The sequence below is a fragment of the Rhinoraja longicauda genome, chromosome 10, assembly GCF_053455715.1.
Source record: "Rhinoraja longicauda isolate Sanriku21f chromosome 10, sRhiLon1.1, whole genome shotgun sequence".
Classification (NCBI taxonomy): Eukaryota; Metazoa; Chordata; class Chondrichthyes; order Rajiformes; family Arhynchobatidae; genus Rhinoraja; species Rhinoraja longicauda.
In genome coordinates, this window is record NC_135962.1 from 38,437,161 (window position 1) to 38,462,668 (window position 25,508).

Consider the following 25,508-nt stretch of genomic DNA (forward strand, 5'->3'; position numbering starts at 1 on the left):
CCTTTCTATCCCCTCCCCAGTTCTCCCACTAGTCTTCCTGTCCCCGACTCTAACTTCAGATAGTTCCTGCTTTCCCTTTCTATCCCCTCCCCAGTTCTTCCACTAGTTTCCTGTCTCCGACACTCTAACTTCACATAGTCCCTGCTTTCCCTCTCTATCCCCTCCCCCTTCCCAGTTCTCCCACTAATCTTCTTGTCTCCGACTACATCCTATCTTTGTCCCGGCCCCTCCCCTGACATCATTCAGAAGAAGGGTCTCGACCCGAAACGTCACCCATTCCTTCTCTCCAGAGATGCTCCCTGACCCGCTGAGTTACTCCAGCATTTTGTGTCTACCTTCGATTTAAACCAGCATCTGCAGTTTTTTTCTCCTACATCTATCCAGTGCTGTTTTTTGCAGACACAATCTGTTGCTGTTACACATGTAACAGCTCACGCAACGTTGTTGGCTGCTGTACATCAATCTAGCTTTAATGTTTTAGAGCGCTGTGTACATGCACAAAAACTATGGGAGGCAAGGTGGCGCTGTGGTAGAGTTGCTGCCTTACAGCGAATGCAGCGCCGGAGGCCCGGGTTCAATCCCGACTACAAGTGCTGTCTGTACGGAGTTTGTACGTTCTCCCTGTGACCTGCGTGGGTTTTCTCTGAGATCTCCGGTTTCCTCCCACACTCCAAAGACATACAGGTATGCAGGTTAACTGGCTTGGTAAATGTAAAAATTGTCCCTAGTGGGTATGGGATAGTGCTAATGTGTGGGGATCGCTGGGCGGCGCAGACCCGTTGGGCCGAAAGGGCCTGCTTCCGCGCTGTATCTCTAAACTAAACTAAACTATCGTAGCCATGATTGAATGGCGGCGTAGACGTGATGGGCCGAATGGTCCAATTCAGCTCCTGGATCTTAACTTATTCCATTTGAGCTCATGTTCATACAATTCTTCAGTGACATTAGTCTCACCCAATTAATCTTCCATTCTCCACATAGTACTGAACCCTGAAGTGAATGATCATTGGTGGTCCAAACTGGTCAATGCCCTGCAGGAAGGACAGAAAAGAGAATAAATGGCAGGAATCCCGGGAGATTTTCACAGTTTTACATTGCGCAGACGCCTATATTCTTATACACGAAGAAGAGTTCATCATTTTAATTACAAAAATATAATTTCCACATTATGCCACCAAGTAAATCTTCACATCCAACAAAATAGGTAATTGGAATTTGATCAATTATGTCAACTGCACAGAGTGTAAATCAGCAGGAAATTTGCTGTCATCTTCAACTGCATCTGCAACTGATTTTCAGATCACAAGGTCAGGGACGATCTTGTAGATGCAAGGGGGATGGATAGGGTGAATGCATGCACAGGGACTCTTTTTTTCAGGAATCAAAAATTAGGGGCCATTGTTGAAGGTGAAAGGGGAAAGATTTAAAAGTAACCCGAGGGTGGTCTTTTGAACATAGAGAGTTGTGGGTATATGAAATGATCAGCCAGAAGTAGTTGAGGCAGGTCCAATAATAGCATTTAAAAGACACGTATGAATTGCATGCAATGAAAGCAAGAATGCAGACAAATCGGCATTTGTCTTTCACAACAACTTTTTGTGCTTTTTCAACCACAATATGTCTCATGTAACAAAGGTCACTGCACAGGTCCTCTCCTTGGGTCACATGAAACTGTACCGTGTACACTTTAAAAATGTCACGCGTTAACTGGACAATTGAGAATGCATCACCTTCATGCATTGTACTATGTTGATGTACGAGTAATTTGCAAACATATTGTCTCTGTGCAGTAGCCTGGCTAATGGAAGACAGTTCTATTACAGCAGAGAGACGGGCAGAGGGACAAAGGGGCCACTTGCTTAGCTGATCCCGCTACAATTCTTCATAACCATCTTCACTGTCTTTGAGCCACACCTGCTTTGGAGTGGCAGAGAGAGTCATAGACCTGTACAGATCGAAACAGGCCCTTCAGCCCAACGTGCCCACATCGACTAACATGTCCCATCTACACTTGTTCCACCTGCCTGCATTTGGCCCATATCCCTCTAAACCTGTCCTATCCATGTACCTGTCTAATTGTTTCTTAAACATTGTGAGTCGCTGCCTCAACTACCTCCTTTGGTAACTCGTTCCATACACTCACTAGGGTTCCCAACTGTCTCATATTAGCCGGGACATCCCGTTATATTGGGCTAACTTGGTTTGTCCTGTGCGGGACCGCCCTTTCCCGTATTAGGCCCGGGTGCTGCTGTAGGCCCGGACAGTATAAGCCCGGAGGTCCGGGCGCCGCCTAACGGAGGGTGCGTAGCAACTCGCCTCCTGGTCCAGGCGACCGCCATTGGTAAAGCGGGTGCACGTGACCACTGGCGGGGTGAGGTCACATGGGGCGCGGGGTGGTGACATCACCTTTTGTCCCTTATTTGTGAACGAGAAAGTTGGCAACCCTTACACTCACCACCCTTTGTGTGAAAAAATTACCCCTTGGATTCCTATTAAATCTTACCCCCTCACCCTAAACCAATGTCCTTTGGTTCGCAATTCTACCACTCTCGATAAGAGACTGTGTGTCTACCTGATCGATTCCTCTCATGATTTTGTACACCTCTATAAGATCACCCCTCATCATCCTGCGTTCCAAGCAATAGAGTCCCAGCCTGCTCAACCTCTCCCTATAGCTCAGACCCTCAAGTCCTGACATGATCCTCGGGTCATGTCATAAGGGATAGGAGTAGAATTAGGCCATTCGGCCCATCAAGTCTACTCCGCCATTCAATCGTGGCTGATCTACCTCCTAACCCCATTCTCCTGCCTTCTCCCTATAACCTCTGACACCTGTACTAATGAAGAATCTATCTATTTCTGCCTTAAAAATATCCACTGACAGTCTCCACAGTCTTCTGTGGCAAAGAATTCCACAGATTCACCACCCTCAGACTAAAGAAATTTCTTCTAGTCTTCTTCTTAAAAGAAGGTCTTTTTATTCTGCGGCTACGACCTTTAGTCCAAGTCCTCGTAAATCTTCTCTGTGCCCTCGATAACATCAATGTGATGCGACAATTTTAGTGTCAGGTGATATTCACAAGTCACTCAAGCCTTCTTTTCCCTTGTATCCCTCACTGGCAATCACCTCCAAAGCTGTGAGTTTTGCTGGGCCTACCCAGCCACCTATAATTCCACATGAAATGTCCTCTGTTGAGTGTGTACCAATAGGCACATGGCCAAGGTGAGAAGAAGTCTGGACTGTACTGAACCACAGGTAAAACTCCAGCACAGACACACTCACCTTGCTCACTTCCTTTTTCCATTCCTTTGGGCAATATTTATAGAGTTTCTGCATCAGCTCCATGTAGACATGTTCATTGTCTGTGTCAGGGAGAGAAAATAAAGGAACATTAGCCCCAATCATGAAAGGTCAAATTTGAAACTTTGTTTATACTGTTGCTCTACGAGTGAGGCTTCTTTGCATTTTAATTCCAAATTTAGATTGAGAATTTACAGAGATGGCATTTACTTTTTAATAAGTAAATGCCATCGCTGTGAATTTAATATAATTTCAGAATTTAATATCAAAATGATAATTCGGCTCCTCCATCCATATCAGCACTTACAAAACACATTCATGGGAAGATCTCAAGTCTAACCACTTTCTTCACCTATTAAGGATTTTTCAAAGAACAGTCCTATTCATGTTTGGAGTGGATGTGAGATTCCACCATTGCACTACCACAAAACCTCACTAGTAATATGAAATATGATTAGACATTCCTCAAAATCTAATCATTTACAGGTTGCTTAATGTGGTGCTGAAAGCATCAGCAGATCAGGCATCATCTGAGGAAAGTGAAACAGAGAGAATCGAATGAATGAATGAATGAATGAATGAATGAATGAATGAATGAATGAATGAATACGTTTATTGGCCAAGTATGTGCATGTACAAGGAATGTGCCTTGGTGCTCCGCTCACAAATGACAACACAAACATAGTTAACAATTAAGAATAAAGCACAACCACATCAAAACAATAAGGATACAACATTACAGTCTAAACATGTGGGTGAAAATAAACCAGAGCAAAAAAGAGACTGCAGACTTTGGTTATTGAGTAGAACTACCACTCATGGAAAAAAGCTGTTTTTATGTCTGACTGTGGCTGCTTTGACAGTCCGGAGTCACCTTCCAGAGGGAAGTGCTTCAAAGATTTTGTGGCCAGGGTGAGAGGGGTCAGAGATGATCTTGCCCACTCGCTTCCTGGCCCTTGCAGTGTACAGTTCGTCAATGGGGGGGACGGTTGCAGCCAACAACCTTCTCAGCTTATCGAACGATCCGTTGCAGCCTCCGGATGTCGTGCTTGGTGGCTGAGCCAAATCAGACCATGATAGAGAAGGTGAGGACGGACTCAATGATAGCAGTATAGAATTGGACCATCATTGCCTGTGGCAGATTGTGTTTCCTCAGTTGCCGCAGGAAGTACATCCTCTGTTGGGCCTTTTTGACTGTGGAGTCGATGGTGGCCCCCCATTTAAGGTCCCTGGAGATGATGGTTCCAAGGAACTTAAATAACTCCACAGATGTGACTGTGGTGTTGTTGATGGTGAGTGGGGGGAGGGGAGGGGGAGCTCTTCGAAGGTCTACAATTAGTTCCACTGTCTTAAGAGCATTGAGATCCAGGTTGTTGGCAGAAGTTAATGAAGCTTGAAACCATGCACCACCAGACTCAGGAACAACATCTTCCTCGCTGTTATCAGGCTTCTGAACAGTCCTTCCATGAGCTAGGGTACCGTTCGATCCATCTATACTTTATTGTGGACATTGGACGTTGTCTTTGGAACTGATGCACTACGATGCTGAAGACTACATGCTGCACTTTGTATCATCACCGCTGCTCTATCTATTGCACTTGAGTTTGAGCATGCAAAATAAAGCTTTTCACTGTACCATGGCCTTTTCACTGTACGCATGGTATGCGTGACAAGAATAAAACTAAACCTAAAGTTTCAGGTCGCAGATCCTACAGAGAGGGCCAAATGAATGCCAGGAATTTCAGAGGTCAAGGACTTGGGCGTTGAAGATCTGGATCAGCAGAAAAACACAATGATTTTGGACGATTAAGGGACTGGAATTGAAAGCATGCAGATGTTTTGGAGATTGCCAGCATTTGCCGTTGCATGGATTTTCATTTACTCCAGAAGGAGAACGGTCGGCCAATTTGGCTTTCAGTGCAAGCAGCTGAGGCTCTCGATGGAGGGAAACAATAAGCAGGTGGTTTTCTAGATACTCCAGAGTAACAACAATTCGAAGATAGGCAAAAACTGCTGGAGTAACTCAGCGGGACATGCAGCATCTCTGGAGAGAAGGAATGGGTGACGTTTGGCGTCGATGCCCTTCAATAGACAATAGGTGCAGGAGGAGGCCATTCGGCCCTTCGAGCCAGCACCGCCATTCAATGTGATCATGGCTGATCATTCTCAATCAGTACCCCATTCCTGCCTTCTCCCCATACCCCCTGACTCCGCTATCCTTAAGAGCTCTATCTATCTCTCTCTTGAATGCAGACAAACAATTCTCCCATCTGCCCGCTGAACCACAGGTTGGGATGCGTGTTCACTGCTCAGCACTGGGGGTCAATCTGTAGGGTGGACTCTATTTGGCCAGCAGATGAAGGAAAGTCTCATGACCTGGGAAAGACAAGTTTCCCCCCCCATATGCACATCAATGGAAATAAACATCTATGAGTAAATTCAAAGTTAGTTAATTATAATGTTGGACTCTACAAAGACGGTATTGATGTACACTCCCCCACACAACAGCTGCTGATAAATTGCCACACAAAGAACTCTCAGATCCAGAAGATCCCAAAAGAATTCTCAGTGCTCAGAATTAATCTTTTAATCTTAGATATCCACAACATAATTCATTTCATGGCGAGTTAAATTTGAATTGTGGTGATGCTAAAATTGCTGGCATTGTTGCACAAAGGAGGCCAGAGTGTGTACACCATTTGCATCAATCAAATCTGACCAACCCAGCTCCGCACAGACAACACCCCACCATCAGGAGTTTACAGGAGGCTCTGTCTCTGAAAGGCAGCCAATATCAAAGACCCACACCACCCTGGTCACGCTCTCATCTCACAACTGCCACTGGGAAGGTGGTACAGAAGCCCGGAAACCATGACCTCCAGGTTCAAGAACAGCTTCTTCTCAGCAACCATCAGGCTCTTGAACACTACACAACACTAACCCCAACTATGATCTTTGGTTGCACTACAGACTTTGGTTTTGCTTTATTATGGCGGAGTCATAATAATGCAAAACCTAGTATTACTCTTTTTCTGTAAAAGACTTTTCCTTTTTGTAATTTGCCCAATTTAGCTTGTAATCTCATCAGATGCAACGTGTGGGATATTTGTTATTAATTGCCAACGGCTTTGAAAATGGAAGGCCACTGTAAACACCAACCATCCCATTGTCAGAGTCCTTGGGCTGTGTAATTACTTTACTGGCACCACTTTGTTTAGTAATACAAAGCATCGAATCAGTGAAGCTGTTCATGTTAAACTGCCAGGCCACAGTGCAAACTGTCCAGCCTCAAATCAATTCTCAACATAGACTATCTTTTTCCTTAGCCTTCAACTTGCTGAGTTTTATAAACAAGTTTGCTGTGGCTGTGAACTCCCCATTATGTTTCCAGTAAATCTACAGTTATTAAGTTTCTGAGCGATATGTGTGGGGAATGATAATTAAAATGGATGATGCTCCATACTCACTTTTTTATAGCGCTTCACATTTTAACAGGATTCTGGTGAATGCAGAGTCTTGTCCCCAGGGGTGGGGAATCAAGAAGTAGATGGCATGGGTTTAAGGTGAGAAGGGAAAGATTTAATAGGAACCCAAGGGGCATATTTTCCCACAGAGGGTGGTGGCACTACCGAATGAAGCTGCCAGAGGAAGTAATTGAGGCAGGTACAGTAACATAATTTAAAAGACACTTCAACTGTTGCACAGATAGGAAAGGTTTAGAGAGGTTATGGGCCAAATGCAGGGGAGCTTAGATAAACTATCTTGGTCGGCATGGATGATTTGGGCCGAAAGGCCTTTTTCTGTGCTGTAATACTCTGTGCCTCTAATGGCTTTTTATTTAAAACTAAGGTTTTGCAATCTTTGATTTTAATTGATGCAAAGTTCTGCTGTTTTAATGTAAACTCTTTCCTTTTCTTCAAGTTTCTCATAGTACCCCACAGTCTCACCCAGAAGATAAGTTCATAAATGATGGGAGCAAAATTAGGCCCTTCGGCCCATCAAGTCGATTCTGCCATTCAATCATGGCTGATCGATCTTTCTCTCTTAACCCCATTCTCCTGCCTTCTCCCTATAACCCCTGGCACCCGTACTGATCCAGATGATCAAGAGATTAAACTCCAGGCATCCAAAGCAGCTGTGGCATGTGATTTACATGAAGAATGACTTTACTTTGATGTCCTTCACACCGCCTCAGCCACCACCCTCAAACTGGGAGCCACAAGGTTATTCATTGGGAAAGCTTGTGCTTTGCTAACTGAATGATAGCAGAGGCTACAATGTAAGATATTTGCAGTTCTACAGTTTTTTTCAGTGCAATCATAAGTTTAGATTTATTGCTAGTTTTCAATTAGCTGGAGGATAGGAAAAGGAAAAAGCTCCCACACTCAGTTTCAGAGAAAGCAGAGAAGTTCTCCTGCAATCCAGGCAACCTATACTCCTCAGCAACTTCAAAAAATGTTGACTTCGGGAGGGGAATGCTGGGGATCCACAAGCGTATTTTCCTCCACGAGTCATATCTGCGCGTGCATATCTCCGAAGATTTGTCCTGGGCTAAGCCCATCGATGCAATCACCAAAAATACAACATCTCTACTTCCTTGGAAGATTGAGGAGATTTGGTATGTTGACGAATACTCTTTTGAACTTTTACAGGTGACATTTTACAGGTGACAGAACATAGACTACTTATCATGGCCTGGTTTGACAACTTGAATGCCGAGGAACGAAGGAGACTGCAGGGAATAGTAGACACTGCCCAGTTCATCACAGGTACTGTCCTCCCCACCATCGAAGGGATCTACAGGAAGCACTATCTCAAAATGGAAGCCAATATCAAAATCCCACACCACTATGGTCACACCCTCATCTCACTACTACTTCATCTTACTACTACCATTGGGAAGGTGGTACAAGAGGCTGAAGTTGTAATCTCCAGATTCAAGAACAGCTTCAATCCAGCAACTATCAGGCTCTTGAAGACTGCACAACACTAATCCCAGCCACAATGATCTTCTGTGGACTGTGTCTTTGGTTGCACTACAGAGTTTGGTTTTGCACTGTTATAAGTAGAATTATTAATTAATTTATTGTATTATTGATTATTACATATTATCTGTGCCTATTTGCATTTATCGGGCCTTTTAAGCTGCAGTAAATAAATATGCCATTATTCCATTGCCTGTACATATGACAATTAAACACTCTTAAGTAGTTGTCTGACTGGGACCAAGAAACTCGGGAAACTCAGGATGAACATGTTGAGTTTGAAGAAGAAACAGAGGAAGTCGAAGAAAGACTTGTCTACGATACAGTATAGGCACATGAATGGTAAGGGAGTTGGAAGTAAGATGGCAGAACCAGAAGCAGGAGCATTTGGGGAACCACCATTGGTTGAGTATTGCAAGAGCACGGCAAGATTGCAATCAGATGGTGAGGAGAATAAAATTCATGGGAGAGAAGGCACCGTCCCTGGGGACCCGATGCATGCAGGGAGGACCCAGTGATCTTGAATCCTGATCATTCTGCGAATGGGAGTTCACCCATAGATGTGGATTATGTGCAGATGGAGGACATTAGTTTAATTATGATCAGCATGGACATTGTGGGCCAAAGCGCTTTATTCTGCACTGCACTGTTCTATGGTGAGACTACCCTGACTCCTCAAACTCTGGAGCATCTTGGACAATACAGCTCACCCCCTCCATGATTCACTGGTCAACCTGAGGAGCACCTTCAGCAAAAGACTGGTTCCACCAAGATGGGGCACAGGAGATCCCTTTTTCCCTGTGGCTATCAAACTGTACAACTCCTCCCCCTTCTGTCGTGGGGTAGCCCGACTCCCCTTCCCCATCCCCTCCCCCCCTCACCAAAATCTTTGCACATCCCCAATCCTGAACTTTCCACTCGTCACTTTAATGTAATGCACCTTGCTGTGTATTATGACTGTTGGCAGACCAATTTCCCTCGTGGGATAAATAAAGTTCTATCGTATTATATCATATTGTATCGTATTGTAGTGCACCAACCCCATTGATGAATGAACTGAATCGTCCATCCCAGCAGATGGTGAGATGCCCTTTCCCCTCCTCCCCTGATGCCCTGCCCAGACCCTCAAGTTTCCAGTGCTTAACCTGATGGGTGGTCCAAGCCTCCCCCACCGTCCCTAGAGCCAGCCTGGTACTTCTGCTCATTCCTCTGTGTGCATCAGGTAATCAGGCCGGTTTATCACACACAGTGCTCTGGGAAGAGCTGATAGATTTAACGCACGATTACTTCTTCATCCAGTGTGTGAAAGAAATCACAAATGACAGAGTTCTGCCTGATCGGGCATTCACAAATGAAAGAACAAGTATGTAATACCAAATGAACGGGAAATAAATAATCTGGCATGCCTGGGAAAAGCAAACCATGGAATTACAAAGTCATACAGCATGGAAACAGGCCCAACTTTTTCATAGCAACCAAAGTGCCCCATCTGAGATGGCCCCATCTGCCCGTGTTTGGCCAATATTTCTCTACATCTTTCCAATAGCTTTTGAATTGATCTGGGAACAGAAATACCCAGGATGAGTAACATCCGTACAAAAAAAACACAACATGCTGGAGTAACTCAGCAGATCAGGCAGCATCTCTGGTGGACATGAATAGGCGATGTTCCAGGTCAGGGCCCTCTTCAGACTGATTGTCGTAAGAGGGAGAAAGCTGCAAGAGAGCTGGTGGCAAGACAACGCTCAGCAAGTGATAGGTGGGTGCAGGTGAGGGGGAGTTTGATTGAAAATTGGTTGGACCAAAGCCAGAGATGAAAAGACAAAAGGCACTGAGACAAGAGAAGAGACGTAAAATGTGAAGTAGAGGAAGGGATATAGATGGAAGGGGAAGGGGCAAGGTGGGTGGGATTGTGGGAGGTGCCCATCCAGGTAGGGTCCATGGAAGAGAGGGGGGAAAACTGGAGAATTCAATGTTCCTGTAAGTGAGTAGAAGCCAATAATCATGGTGTTGTTATCTAATTAAGACAGTATTGGTGTGAATGCTTTCTGAGTCCCTGAAGGCACCGGCTTCATTAATCCATCAACGCTCAAGAGACTGATGGCTGTTGTGAAGAAGGAGCGAGTTGCTTTTGAGTTTTACTGTTTCTACTTCCCTTTAAAACCGAACTTTCTGACCCATTTTAGTTTCTTCTAATATTTTGAATCCTTAATGTGGGAGTCATTTATCTTTGAATATTTGGTGTGGAAACTGATGGGTGATCTGAACCTCTTGCATGCGGCCTTACTAAAACTGTGCTGACAAATTTGAAAAGTTTAAATATTCTCAAAATATTTTGAAAATTAAAAAATGTCCAATTTTCCAAACAACATGAGCTTACGAGAGTCTGGCTTGTACCACTTATTTTGCTTCCTTTCAAAACATTATTAACTTAATTTGTAATGGACTCATATTTTGTTTGCCTGTATAAACATCAATGCACTTCAGAGTAATTAATTCTATGGTAAACTGTTTATGATTTCAGAGACACCGCATCAATGGATTTTTTCCTCCGAATTATGTTTGGAAAATTGGGGTAGAAAATGCAAAAAATAAACTTGGCACACTCCATATATCCCAAAGGTTTAGAATCCTTTTGGAGTCAAAGAAAGAGATGAGGTTGAATCATGAGTTCAAAATGATTTGGTTCAATACTTAATCAGGGTTAATGTGAAATTGCTAAGCATGTTTACACAAATTTACTAATCTGACTTTTCAACCGATCAGATGTGCGAATTATATAAACGCTGATTCCTCGCGTGGTATTGTTTATTCATTGTTTCTTTGTGGGAACCCTGTCCATTGTATATTTGAAGCCTTACTTCATAAACCTGTTTACCCAGGCAGAGCACAAAGAAGAAAGTCAACTTGGAGATTCCCCAGACTTCCCACAAAGCCAGCCTAATTATCTTCCATTTAGATCAATGGAAGGTGTCATTGGTCTTAATTACTGTACACACCTGACTTTTCTCAATTCATTGCCAAAGAAACAATGCTCTGATGGACGTAAAGACAATTGGCGTGCACGGCTGCATAAAAATTGAATACTTTCACGCCAACATTCTTTATAAACTCTCTTATGTGTCGGAAGCATCTGATTGGGTTGCATCATAACTTGATTCGACAGCAGCTCTGCCCCAAACCACAAGAGTCATGGCTGTAGCTCAGTTCATCAAACAGATTCCCCACTATGGACTCTACCTACACTTCATACTGCCTCTGGAAAGTAGCCAACATGGTCAAGGACTACTCCCACCTTGGCCATTCCATGAGGCGGAAGATACAAAAGCCTGAAGCATGAACCAACATCTTCCCATTATGATAGGGTGCAGTGTCGATCTTCCAATCAACCTCATTACAGGCTTTGGACTTTTTTTCTGTGACTGTAATGCTACAATGCTCTAAGATGGAGCATCTTGGCTAGCATGGACAGGTTGGGCCAAAGGGCCCGTTTCCATGTTGTATGACTCTATAACACTATATTTTGCAATCTGATATTTTTCTCTCTGTATCACCTTTGGACATGTGTATGGCTTGATTGTACTCATATGTAAAATGATTTGATTGATAATATACAAACAATGCTTTTTACTGTATCTCAGTACACGTGACAATAATAAACCAACCAAGCAATTAAATATTCTTCTAAAAAAATTTAAAGGAATCCCACTCGATTTTAATTTCCCTATGTTAAAGTTCTTGCAAGTTAGATTTGAGATTTCTGTGAAGCTACATAAACATAATATTTCTTATTTAACATTGCAGCCAATATTGAGAGAATTATGATGCACACAATTATTGTGGACAGGACAGTGTCCCACTAAGTGATATATTGATTGATAAAATACATGCCTTGATGCTTCTGAACACATCATCAGTGATGTAACCTGGGGTCATTGGGTGTTTCGGGTCTTTCAACATCAGACACCCTCGTCCAGGTGACCCAGCCGTGGTTGATCAGACTTGTGTTCATGTGGCATTCGCTCCTCCCCATGGACCTCCTTTCCTGATCCAGAGCCATCTTCACTGCCTCTGTGGTGTTCTTGATGACTCTTCTCCTCTCCATTCCGGTGATGCCCAGTGCACTCAAGGCTTTGTAGAGCGATCGCCCTGCAAAACCTCTACAGGCAACTTCGATGGGCATACACCTTGCCTTCCAGCCCTGCTTACGGCAGACTATGACCTGCTCTTCGTAATGGCGGCGCTGCCCTAGCAGCTATGGCTTACCTGCGGTCCATTTGTCATTGTGTTTTTGTTGTTTTTTTTGTCTTAATTGTAGATGTGATGTCGTGTTTTTGTGGTTGTGTACTATGTGTGTGTGTGGGGGGGAGGGGGGAACTGTAAAATTGTAAATATGTCCGTTCCGACCTTTGTTTTCTGGGTCGGGTCTCCGTTCCTGCTGCGGCCTACCATCGGCCCAACTCCTGGAGCTGGTGGCCTCCAGGGCTCTGGTTCGCAGAGCCCGCGGACCAGACTCACCATCAGCGGAGCCGACCGGACTCACCATCAGCAGAGCCGGCCGTCCTCGGAGGCTGCGGGAGCGGCTGCGACTCGCCTTAGGCTCGGGCCGCGTGGATGCCGACATCGGGAGCTCCGGCAGCGGCAGCGTGTTCGCCCGCCCTGGATCGCGGGGCTTGGGTCGGCCCGCCACGGACATTTCACTGTCCGGCGCAGCCTGAAATAGGCCGCGAGATTTTTCTCTGCTCGGCGGGGGCTTCAATGTCGTGAGCCACGACCGGCCCGACGTGCAGCAGCAGCGGCAGCGTGTTCGCCCGCCCCGGATCGCGGGGCTTGGGTCGGCCCGCTGCAGACCTTTCACCGTCTGGCGCGGCCTGGAACGTGGCAACGACAACAGCCTGACCGCGGGAGTAGACGGCAGGGGAAGAGAAAAGACATTCTGGCCTTCCATCACAGTGAGGAGGGGACTGGAGGAGACTCACTGTGATGGATGTTTCTTTTTCTTGTGTTGGTTGGGGTTGTGTAATTTGCTTATTTTATTGCTCTTATTGTTGGACTGTGGGTGACTAAATTTCGTCCAAAAAACTTGTTTTTTGGATGACAAATAAAGATATCCTGAATCCTGAATCCTAAAAATATTAATGTAACGAGAAAGGATTTTTTTTCTCCAAAATATCAATTCTCAACTGCATTTCTCAATTTTCTATAATGCAATTTTCTTTACACAAGTTCTAAATATAGCCAAGTGAAGGATCTACGCTCGGCAAGGCTGTGCAGTACAGAACCGAGTTCTCACTCTCTCTAACATTATCCATCTGTGTTCAGGGTGTCCGAGAGTGTGACCTGTACAAAAGGAACCCCGTGAAACTCTGTCTTCTTGAGGATTCCACCACTCGACTCTCAGCATTTAAGTCCAAACTCTACTAAATCTAGGACTAATTTCAAAGCAGAGAAATGAGTAAGATAATTTGTCTTATGTCCTGGGATGGTTTTTTTTAAGGGAAGTGACACTATGGGTTGTGCTTCTGTTTGCACTAGACTTCAGTTCTGCACTATTATGATGACCTCGTCTTACAGTTATTGATTTATTATATATTACATATTATCTGTTTGTTATTGTGTTCACGGGCATGTAAAGCTGCAGCCAGCAAGAATTGTCTTGTTCCATTATTGGCACATATGACAATTAAACCTCTTGATTCCTGGCATTGCTTCCTAGTTGATTCGTTCTTTAGTACCTGACAATTTACAACTGCTAAAACTGTTACTCAGTAATTACGCCAATTCCAACAGAATAAGAGACAAACGCTCAGGCCTGGTAAAATAGTATGAAAGCATTACTCAGAACGTACCATGGGAACTACACTCGCCCCCCCTGCAGGACCTATACATCAGGAGGTGCAGATCCAGAGCAAGCAAGATCATGAGGGACCCCTGCCACCCCAGCAACGGACTGTTCCAGATGCTACGGTCAGGCAAACGCCTCCGCTGTCACGCTGTGAAAACGGAGAGGATGAGACAGAGTTTCTTCCCACAGGCCATCAGGACTGTTAACTTTTATAACTCCAGGGACTAAATTTTGTCTTCTCTATATTAACTTTATTTATATGCTGTAACTGTAATTCTTTTTTGTGCACAATCCGCAGGCATTGCCACTTTCATTTCGCTGCACATCGTGTATGTGTATGTGATAAATAAACTTGACTTGACTTGACTTGACTTGATCATATATTTAAAAATAATACCGTGAATATGGTTAAGTATGCAGCACTGAACATATTTCTAAAAAGGTATTTTTGTGTGAATGGTGTTTAATCTCATTGTTGGCAATACCAACAATTAGTTTCAACTCACACTTACTTTGTATGACACTGAGGCCAAAAAGATGACAGTCCTTCAGCCTTAGAAGGTCACAGACTTGAATGAATAATTCTTGGCACACGGCTCTAACCTGCAAAAGAAAAACACAAAATTTTGAAATGATTTAGTAAGGGCAGTTACCAAGCATTAAGATTCATTGAGGTCTCAGGAATTGAAACACTGGAAAACAGCAAGTTGTGTTCATGCCTTTTGTTGGATGAAGTTGCTAACACATTACTACCTTTCCCATGTCACTGCGTTTAACTGCAAATTCACTCTCGGCCCTCAGAGCCAATAATGTGGCAATTGTAACAAAGTTTGTCAAGAGATTAAGGTTTGGTCCATCAATATTTTAATTGATTTCATGCGACAGTAAAGATGCATTAAAATACATTCTATAGTTTAAATGTTTTTAAGTTATAGAACCATAAAGCGCAGAACAGGCCCTTCAGCTCAACTTGTCCATACCAACCAAGATACCCCAACTAAGCACGTCACATTTGCCTTCTGTAGCCGATATCCCTCTAAACCTTTCCTGTCCATGTACCCGTCCAAATGTTGTTAGGAAACAGGACTCAACCTACATTGACAATGATGTTAAGAGCCTCGTCGTTGGGAAGGAAGACACAAACGCTCCGTCGGTCTTGCATTACTTTGTTGTTCTGGAAGTTGAACTTGCTCATCACGCCAAGCAGGCCCTCAGATGGTTTGCCCAGTCGCCCCGGGGTTCCTTCCCATTACAAGTCACACCAGTGAACAACATCCAAGGATGGCAGCAAATAAATCCTCGTCATCATTCGCTCGCGGGGGGAAAGGCAGCTCTGGACGTGTCATAACACTCACGGCAACTGGGTGGGAGAAAGAAAGCTTGACGTTAGCATCAAAGAGAAGTCAGTCAGCCTCTACACTGTAATTAGAATACCTCTCGGGCAAGCTTAGACACAGCTGTTGACTTAATGCAAAGTTCACAGTTGGAGGCTTCTATTCATTCTTTTAAGGCTCGTCATAGAATAGTTACACAGGAGCAATTAAAACACGTCTGCTTTAACAAACCCATCAGCTTCTTGAAAGTTTATATCAGCAATGGATGTAAACCATACTGATTCAGAAGCAGGCTATGTTAAGATCCTGCCTAAAGAGTGGGTTTGGGGTGGAGGGAAAAACAAAAGCAAATGGTTCTCCCGGTTTGGATACTTAAATCTCCCGGGGATCTGATGCTTGACAGAACGTCACTACTGACTTCAGAATAAGTGCCTTAAAGTGCAAATAACTTCAAAAATAATTTCCCAACCAGCAACTTAGTGGCACGGAACTTCAGATCTGACAAGTGAAGTTTAAAAGGAGTTGCTAGAAACTCTACCTTCCTGCGCTAAACACAAAGTGCTAGAGGAACTCAGCGGGTCAGGCAACATCTGTGGAGGAAATAGAAAGACAATGTTTCAGGTCCCTTCTTCAGACTGATGGAGTCAGGAGGGAGAAAGCTGGATAAGAAAGGTGGGGGTGGGGGAAAGCCTAGCAAGTGATAGGTGGTTACAGGTGAATGGGGGGGGGGGGGGGGGGATTGGCAGATGGATGGAGTAAGTGGCAAAGGGTAGTGGTGAAAAGGAGTCAGAGGTATCAGATAAGGCGAGAAGAGTGAAATGTAAAGCCAGAGGAAGGAACATGGGTGGAGGGATGGGTAAGGAGAAGAGGGTTATAAGAGAAGTGAGGTTCGCGGAGATGGGACCGTGGGAGATGAGCATATGTAGAAGGGGAAAGGATCAGGGTGACAGGGGTGGTTGGAGGCATGCTTGCACACCAGGACGGGCCTGGGGGGAATGGGGAAGGGAAAGAGAGGTGGGGGAGGGAGGTATTACTTGAAATTGGAGAAAAGGAGGTGCAGTTCCTCCAGTTTGCACATGGCCTATGGGGGAGGTCCAAGACAGAAAGGTCAGCCTGAGAATTGGAAGGAGAGTTAAAACAGGAGATCTAGCAGGCCTTGATGGACCAAGTGCATGTGTTTGGCGAAATTGTCACCTCGTCTACGCTTGGTCTCGCCAATGTAAAGAAGGCCATGCGGAGAGCACAGGATGCAGTGAAAGGGGTTAGACAGGGCACATGTGAGCCTCTGTCTTACTTGGAAGGGCTGCTGGGGTCCCTGGATGGATGTGAGGGAGGAGGTATAGAAACAGGTGCTGCGGTTGCAGGGAAAGGTACCCGGGGAGGGGTGGTTAGGGTGGGAAGGAGCGAGTGAACTAACCAGTTGCAGAGGCAGCGGTCTCTGCGGAAATGGGTGGGGATGGGAAGAGGCAACTGGTGGTGGGATCACGTTGAAGTTGGCATAAATCCCAGAGAATCATGACTTGAACACGGAGGCTAGTGGGGTGAAAGGCAAGGACCAGGGGAACTCCATCCTTCTACCATCTGGGGGGAGGGGGAATGAGAGACGAAATATGGGACTCAGAGGAAAAGTGGGTGAGGGGCCCATCTGTGACAGCAGGGTGGGAAAACCACATTTACTGAAGAAAGCGGTCATCTCAGATGTCCTATATTGGAATTCCTTTTAACACCAGCCTTTTCTGTTTATATATCATGCCGATAAAGCATTCAGTGCCCGTGTTTGTGCATGTGTTTTCCTGTTTAAACGCATTCATCAGGAAATTGGACGAGGACCTCCTGTCACAGTTCATCCGAAACTCAACATAATTTCCCCCTCGCATCTACCACATACAGTCAGGGAGTCATTCAGCACAGAAGCAGGCCCATCGGCCCAACTCCTCCATGCCGACCACGATGCCCCATCTAAGCTAAATGCGATAATATTCCCAATGTGCATGGCTCATTTAATTAGGTGACATAAATTGAATGAAAAAAGTCACAACCCTCATAAATAGCTCAAAATGAAATGTGTATATTGTGCCCAAAGTAATGAACCGTGTGTTCCCCAACATCTTGGTTTTTATATATGTGAGGAGAAACAAGTTTCTATTTCAAACGATTGGTGCCAGTTTCCCTCTGTAAAGATTGGGATTCCTGTAGGCGTAGTTCACAGACCATGCAATCTGTGACCCAGTGATGCAAGATGCAATGACCCTCTGACTCAGACACCCAGGGGACAACGGAGCAGTGATATTATTACTTGTTGCAGCCTAACATGCCCGTTATCACAATAACACACAGCTAAACATAGTCAGCGGCACGGTAGCGCTGCGGTAGAGTTGCTGCTTTACAGCGCCGGAGACTCAGGTTCGATCCTGACTACGGGTGCTGCACTGTAAGGAGTTTGTACGTTCTCCCCGTGACCTGCGTGGGTTTTCTCCGAGATCTTCGGTTTCCTCCCACACTCCAAAGACGTACAGGTATGTAGGTTAATTGGCTGGGTAAATGTAAAAATTGTCCCTAGTGGGTGTAGGATAGTGTTAATGTACGGGGATCGCTGGGCGGCACGGACTTGGAGGGCCGAAAAGGCCTGTTTCCGGCTGTATATATATGATATGATATGATATGATAATTATCAAAAATACAATATATTGAACATCAGTAGTACCAAGGAACCATAATAGTGCAAAACGAAAGTCAAGAGTGTTTAATTGTCATAAGTACGAAAACGGAACAATGATATTCTTATTTGCCGCAGCACCACAGGTGTAAACACAGTACTCAGTACTCATACCATTTAGAACTGAGATGAGGAAAAACGTTTTCAGCCAGAGAGTTGTGAATCTGTGGAATTCTCTGCCTCAGAAGGCAGTGGAGGCCAATTCTCTGAATGCATTCAAGAGAGAGCTAGATAGAGCTCTTAAGGATAGCGGAGTTAGGGGGTATGGGGAGAAGGCAGGAACGGGGTACTGATTGTGGATGATCAGCCATGATCACATTGAATGGCGGTGCTGGCTCGAAGGGCCGAATGGCCTCCTCCTGCACCTATTGTCTATTGTCTATTACTCTATAGATAACATAAAAAACAGACAAAAGTAACTAAATTTAAAAAACCCAATACAGAATAAAACCAAGGTCGAAATCTCTAGTGCAACCAAAACAGTTCGTGGTTCAAAGTTTAGTTAAGAGTCAAGGTGTTCAATAGACTGATGGTTGTTGGGAAGAAATGGTTCCTGAACCTGGACGTCACTTTTTAGGTTCCTGATGGCAGGAGAGCATTGTCAGGGTGGTGTGGGTTCTCGATGATGCCGGCTGCCTTTTTGAGGCAGCACCTCCTATAAATCCCTTCGATGGGTGGGGAGGTCAGTGTACGTGATGAATCGGGTAGCGTTGAGGATGTTGAGAATCCAGTCCGTAGTGCAACCAAAGACACAATCCATAGAATGCGAGCATTTATTTCGAGAGGACTAGAATACAAAAACAGGGATGTAATGCTGAGGCTCACTTAGGCGCTGGTCAGGCCATATTTGGAGTATTGTGAGCAATTTTGGGCCCCATATCTGAGGAAGGATGTGCTGGCTCTGGAGAGGGTCCAGAGAGGATTACGAGGATAATCCCAAGAATGAGTGGGTTAACATATGGTGAGCGTTTGACAGCACTGGGCCTCTGCTCGCTGGAGTTTAGAAGGATGAGGGGGGACCTCATTGAAACTTACCGAATAGTGAAAGGCATGGATAGAGTGGATGTGGATAGGATGTTTCCAGTAGTGGGAGAGTCTAAGACCAGAGGTCATAGCCTCAGAATTAAAGGACGTTGCTTTAGGAAGGAGATGAGGAAGAATTTATTTTGTCAGAGCATGGTGAATCTGTGAAATTCTTTGCCACAGAAGGCTGTAGAGGCCAATTCAATGGATATTTTTAAGGTAGAGACACATAGATTTTTGATTAGTACGGGTGTCAGGGGTTATGGGGAGAAGGCAGGAGAATGTGGTTTAGAGGGAAAGATTAGATCAGCCATGTTTGAATGGAGGTAGACTTGATGGGCCGAATGGCCTTATTCTGCTCCTATCACTTATGAACTTATGAAGATCATAGTTGCTCAGGTTAGTGTTATGCAGTGTTCAGGGGCCTGATGATTATTTGGAAGAAACTGTTCTTGAACCTGGTGGTTACGGTTTTCACACTCATATACCTTTGACCCGATGGTAACAGTGGGGTGAGAGAGTGGACAGCCTAGGTTATTAATGATACTTGGCTGCCTTCATGAGAAAGCGCCTTCTGTACATCCCTTCACTTGTGGGGAGGTCAGTACCTGTGTTGGACCAGGCAGTGTCTACCACTCTATGTCATCTCTTTCACTCCTGGGTGCTTGCGTTACCAAACCAGACCAGATGCAACCAGTTAGCATGCTGGCTATCATATACCAGTAAAAACTCGATAGAGTATTCAACGACAATTGTTATCATGGTTACTCTCCTCCAACAGCAACAACAGCTGTGCTGTGTATTATTTTTTCACAGTGCACTATGGATTTCGGATTTGCACTAATATGGGGAACTAGTATTGATTATATTATAATAATCGTGCATTTTTCTGTTTACGGGCCTGTTAATTTTCTGCAAGTAAGAATTTCATTGTTTCGTTGCTGGTATGCATGACAATTGACCCTCTCTCTCCCTCTCTTAAAACACATTTTATAGCGTTATTTTTATATTTCTTTGAGTTCCAACAAACCATTGGCATGATATACTTCACTCAATTAATGCACCAGATTCTGGGCGAGGACATTCCTGGGACAGAAAGTCAGCACAATGCCCGCTGCAACACAGGAACAGCTGTCCGTCCAGGCTGCCTCCCAGCACAGGACCAAAAAAAGTGCCTTTCTCACAATCTATTCCTTCCATGCCTAAAACTCAACAATGAAACTTGATTACAGAAATAGAACATGGTTTCATTTTTCACCACAGTGCACACAGTACAGCAGGCAGGAATGGGGACCTTTGCCAGATTTTCCAGTTGCTTTTGTATTTATTCTTCTATATCCAACTACTGAAATGAATTCTGCAATTAACTTCTAACAAAGTTTGAAGTTAACTTTGAGATTTGAGGGCATGACAAACTCCGCACAGGTCATTATATTATTTTTATCATGTCAATATTTTGAAATTGAGTTAGTCATATAACATGGAAACAGGCCCGAAGGTCCAACTTACCCATGCAAACCAAGTTTCCCCATCTAAGCTAGTCCCACTTGCCCGCATTTGGTCCATATCCCTTTAGAACGTTTCTGTCCACGAACTTTTCCCTATATCTTTTAGATGTTGTTATTGTACCTGCCTCAATCTGTTGACCCACCACAGTCTCTGTGAATAAATAACCCCACTGGTTCCGATTAAATCTTTCCCCTCCCACTTTAAGGCTATGCCCTTTAGTTCTTGATACCCCAACTTTAGCGAAAAAATGCACATTCACCCTTTCTATTCTCCTCATAAATTTATACATTAGTGTATTTTAGTCTACCTCAGAGATACAGCGTGGAAACAGTCCATTTTGCCCACCAAGTCCGCGCCGACCACCTATCACCCGTACACTAGTTCTGTCCTACACGCTAGGACAATTTACAGAAGCCAAGTAACCTACAAACCTGCACATCTTTGTAATGAGGGGAGGAAATCGGAGCACTTGGAGGAAACCCATTCGGCCACAGGGAGAATATACAGGATGAACTCAGGTCTCTGGCGCTGTCAGGCAGCAACTCTACCGCTGTGCTGCTCCCTGCAAGATCACCCCACAAGTCTACTTTGCTCTAACGAATAAAGCCCTGGCCTGCCCAGCCACCCCCTACAGCTCAGGCCTTCGAGTCTTTCCTGCTTTCTGGCATCTATCCTATAGTAGGGCGAGAAGTACACAAAAATAGCAAAACAAACAAACTGACTGAAATGTTGCTAACAGTTTATTCTCCAAAGATACCATAAGCTGAGAAGGAAATGTGTTTGCTTTTGAAGGCCCAGTAGGAGACTTTCAACACATTAATATCATCAGTGAGATAGATGTATGCTCCTAACCTGAAGAGACATAGCAACAATATATCTGTGGAAGAAAAAATAATATCCTTTCTTACTTAATTTTGATTGGAATTGAACAAGGTAATGAAAGGGTGCTTGGATGTGACAATTGGCATCTCTCGTTGTCCAGGTGCAGAAGAGGTTCGTGGGAATCGGCAAAGTAAGATTAGACGTATTACCTTTTGTCTGGGAATGTGTTGAAGGGTGGGTGGTAAATGTAAACATGAAATAGTTAGAGGAGATAACGAAGCTTGTTTTCCCTTCCTGAGAAGTTACAGTAGATCACCCGTGCTCCCTACTGCTAGTGACATAGAAATGTTACTGTAAATGGGGGGCTTGTGAATGGCTCGGAGAGGGGATGGTGGCGCGGGCTGCCTAAAAGGTGAGAAAGAATAATGTCAAGATGCCCTTGTATTGTGTTTGACTTGTATTAACCATTTGTTAATAAATAAGATTAACATGAACAAGTATGTTATGACTAATGAAATAATTGGTACCCATGTAGTTAATAGAATATTTTCGTAGAGTAGTATCTAACAAAAAACAAAAGTTGTTTTTGCACAGTATAACTGTTGGCTAATTCTGCTGTGAAGTCAGAGAACTGGTGAGCAGTTTACTGCCGCCATCTCTCCATGATATCATGCAATAAAATCTCAAAGCAAATCTGCAAAGTCTCCGCTTTTCATTTTCCATTAATCTCCCTCTAAATTAATTTCTGCCACAATAACCCATTACAAAATGTTCTGCCAAAGTTTCCCTTGAAAATAATGTCGGAGTGCAATCACAAACACAACTTACTCACTTGTCCTCAAGAAAAAATAAATCTCTCCAATGCCAAGCTCATAAAGTGATGGTTGGAATGATTGCAAACCCTTTCCTTCATTGTTTCTTTTCCCAAAATTTAATCATCTGCATGTTTCTGTCAGCCCATAACCTCTGCTGACTCATAGACTGGAACTGGCCCACAATGAACAGTAAGATTTGATGGATTACAATCCCATTTCAGAAAGACAAATGATAACAGCATTCACTCTACCAGTTCTGACTAACTCGGGAATAGACTACAACTTGCACAATATTTGCTTAAAACAGGGATCGGATTACCTTAATTTTCGACCTAAACCATACACCTGTTTATATATCATATATCAATTCCTCATCGACTCACGGGACTCAAAAGCTTCCAGACATCCGACTTAAATCTCACTCTAATGCTTAAATGATCAAATATGCAGAAAATGGTTGAGGATGTTGCCAGATGTCGAGGGCATTGAGTTACAGGAAGAGGTTGGACAGGCTAGGACTTTATTCCTTGGAGCACAGGAGACTTAGGGGTGAACCTACAGAGGTATATGAACTTACAGTGGCCCTCATCCACTGCCCAACAGCCTGGCCACTTCTCCATCTCCAACAAAAGAAATTACATAGGTGGAGAGGCTAGTCAGGAAACAGAAAAGCTGGAAATCTCCAGGACCGGACAATGTTTCCCACTCTACCCTCAAGCTCTATGCCGAACTACTGGCACTGATCTACACAGATATTTTCAACTAGTCCCTGCAAATCTGCACTGTCCCTGCCTGCTTCAAGGTCTCCACTATTGTCCCTGTAACCAAAAACAAAAGGATCACTGGTCTTAATGACTACAGGCCTGTCGCACTGACCTCTGTAGTCATGAAGACCTTTGAAAGACGTGCTGGCCCAGCTGAAAAACATCACAAACCCCCTGCTGGACCCTCTGCAGTTTGCAGTCAACCCAGGCCTGCACTTCATCCTCCAACACCTAGACCGCAAGGGGACCTATGCCAGGATTTTGTTTGTGGACTTCAGCTTTGCATTTAACACCATTGTACCAGAGCTACTACACTCCAAACTCTCCCAGTTGATTGTGCCTGAACCCCCTTGTCAGTAGATCATCCACTTCCTGACAGACAGGAAGCAGCATGTGAGGCTGGGAAAGCACATCTCGGACCCGCAGACCCTCAGCATATGAGCACCGCAAGGCTATATACTCTCCCCTCTCCTTTACTCTCTCTACACCAATGACTGCACCTCCACAGACTCCTCTGTCAAGCTCCTCAAGTTTATGGATGACACAACCCTGATTGGACTGATCCAGGATGGGGAGGAATCTGCCTACAGACGGGAAGTGACACAGCTGGCTCCTGGTGCCTTCGCAACAACCTGGAGCTCAATGCTCTTAAGACAGTGGAACTGATTGTAGACTTTCGAAGAGCTACCCACCCCCCCCCCCCCCCCCCCACTCACTATCAAAAACACCATAGTCACATCTGTGGAGTCATTTAAGTTCCTTGAAAGCATGGATTTACGAAGGGGAAATCATGCTTGACAAATCTACTGGAATTTTTTGAGGATGTAACTAGGAAAATTGACAGGGGAGAGTCAGTGGATGTGGTGTACCTCGACTTTCAGAAAGCCTTCGACAAGGTCCCACATACGAGATTAGTGGGCAAAATTAGGGCACATGGTATTCGGGGTAGGGTACTGACATGGATAGAAAATTGGTTGACAGACAGAAAGCAAAGAGTGGGGATAAATGGGTCCCTTTCGGAATGGCAGGCAGTGACCAGTGGGGTACCGCAAGGTTCGGTGCTGGGACCCCAGCTATTTACGATATACATTAATGACTTAGATGAAGGGATTAAAAGTACCATTAGCAAATTTGCAGATGATACTAAGTTGGGGGGTAGTGTGAATTGTGAGGAAGATGCAATAAGGCTGCAGGGTGACTTGGACAGGTTGTGTGAGTGGGCGGATACATGGCAGGTGCAGTTTAATGTAGATAAATGTGAGGTTATTCACTTTGGAAGTAAGAATAGAAAGGCAGATTATTATCTGAATGGTGTCAAGTTAGGAGGAGGGGGAGTTCAACGAGATCTGGGTGTCCTAGTGCATCAGTCTATGAAAGGAAGCATGCAGGTACAGCAGGCAGTGAAGAAAGCCAATGGAATGTTGGCCTTCGTAACAAGAGGAGTTGAGTATAGGAGCAAAGAGGTCCTTCTACAGTTGTACCGGGCCCTGGTGAGACCGCACCTGGAGTACTGTGTGCAGTTTTGGTCTCCAAATTTGAGGAAGGATATTCTTGCTGTGGAGGGCGTGCAGCGTAGGTTCACTAGGTTAATTCCCGGAATGGCGGGACTGTCGTATGTTGAAAGGCTGGAGCGATTGGGCTTGTATACACTGGAATTTAGAAGGATGAGGGGGGATCTTATTGAAACATATAAGATAATTAGGGGATTGGACACATTAGAGGCAGGAAACATGTTCCCAATGTTGGGGGAGTCCAGAACAAGGGGCCACAGTTTAAGAATAAGGGGTAGGCCATTTAGAACGGAGATGAGGAAGAACTTTTTCAGTCAGAGAGTGGTGAAGGTGTGGAATTCTCTGCCTCAGAAGGCAGTGGAGGCCAGTTCGTTGGATGCTTTCAAGAGAGAGCTGGATAGAGCTCTTAAGGATAGCGGAGTGAGGGGGTATGGGGAGAAGGCAGGAACGGGGTACTGATTGAGAGTGATCAGCCATGATCGCATTGAATGGCGGTGCTGGCTCGAAGGGCTGAATGGCCTACTCCTGCACCTATTGTCTATTGTCTATTGTCTAAACCATCATCTCCAAGGACCTTAAATGGGGGGCCACCATCGACTCCACAGTCAAAAAGGCCCACCAGAGGATGTACTTCCTGCGGCAACTGAAGAAACACAATCTGCCGTAGGCAATGATGGTCCAATTCTATACTGCTGTCATTGAGTCCGTCCTCACCTTCTCCATCATGGTCTGGTTTGGCTCAGCCACCAAGCACAATATCGGGAGGCTGCAACGGATCATTCGATCAGCTGAGAAGGTTGTTGGCTGCAACCTTCCCCCCATTGACAAACTGTACACTGCAAGGGCCAGGAAGCGAGCGGGCAAAATCAACTCTGACCCCTCT

At 44.7% G+C, this 25,508-nt stretch overlaps 1 protein-coding gene across 1 annotated transcript in view; it reads right to left on the reverse strand.

Moving 5' to 3' along the window:
• The window catches only part of frmd6 (FERM domain containing 6), a 113,906-nt gene that overhangs the window by 34,144 nt on the left and 54,254 nt on the right, over positions 1–25,508 (reverse strand). Inside the window, exons 2-5 of the mRNA XM_078406701.1 lie at positions 15,228–15,491; positions 14,644–14,734; positions 3,284–3,363; positions 955–1,031 (exon numbers count right to left, since the gene is read on the reverse strand). Coding sequence (XP_078262827.1) covers positions 955–1,031; positions 3,284–3,363; positions 14,644–14,734; positions 15,228–15,326 — 347 coding nt within the window. The 5' untranslated portion in view covers positions 15,327–15,491. The remainder of the gene's footprint in view (positions 1–954; positions 1,032–3,283; positions 3,364–14,643; positions 14,735–15,227; positions 15,492–25,508) is intronic.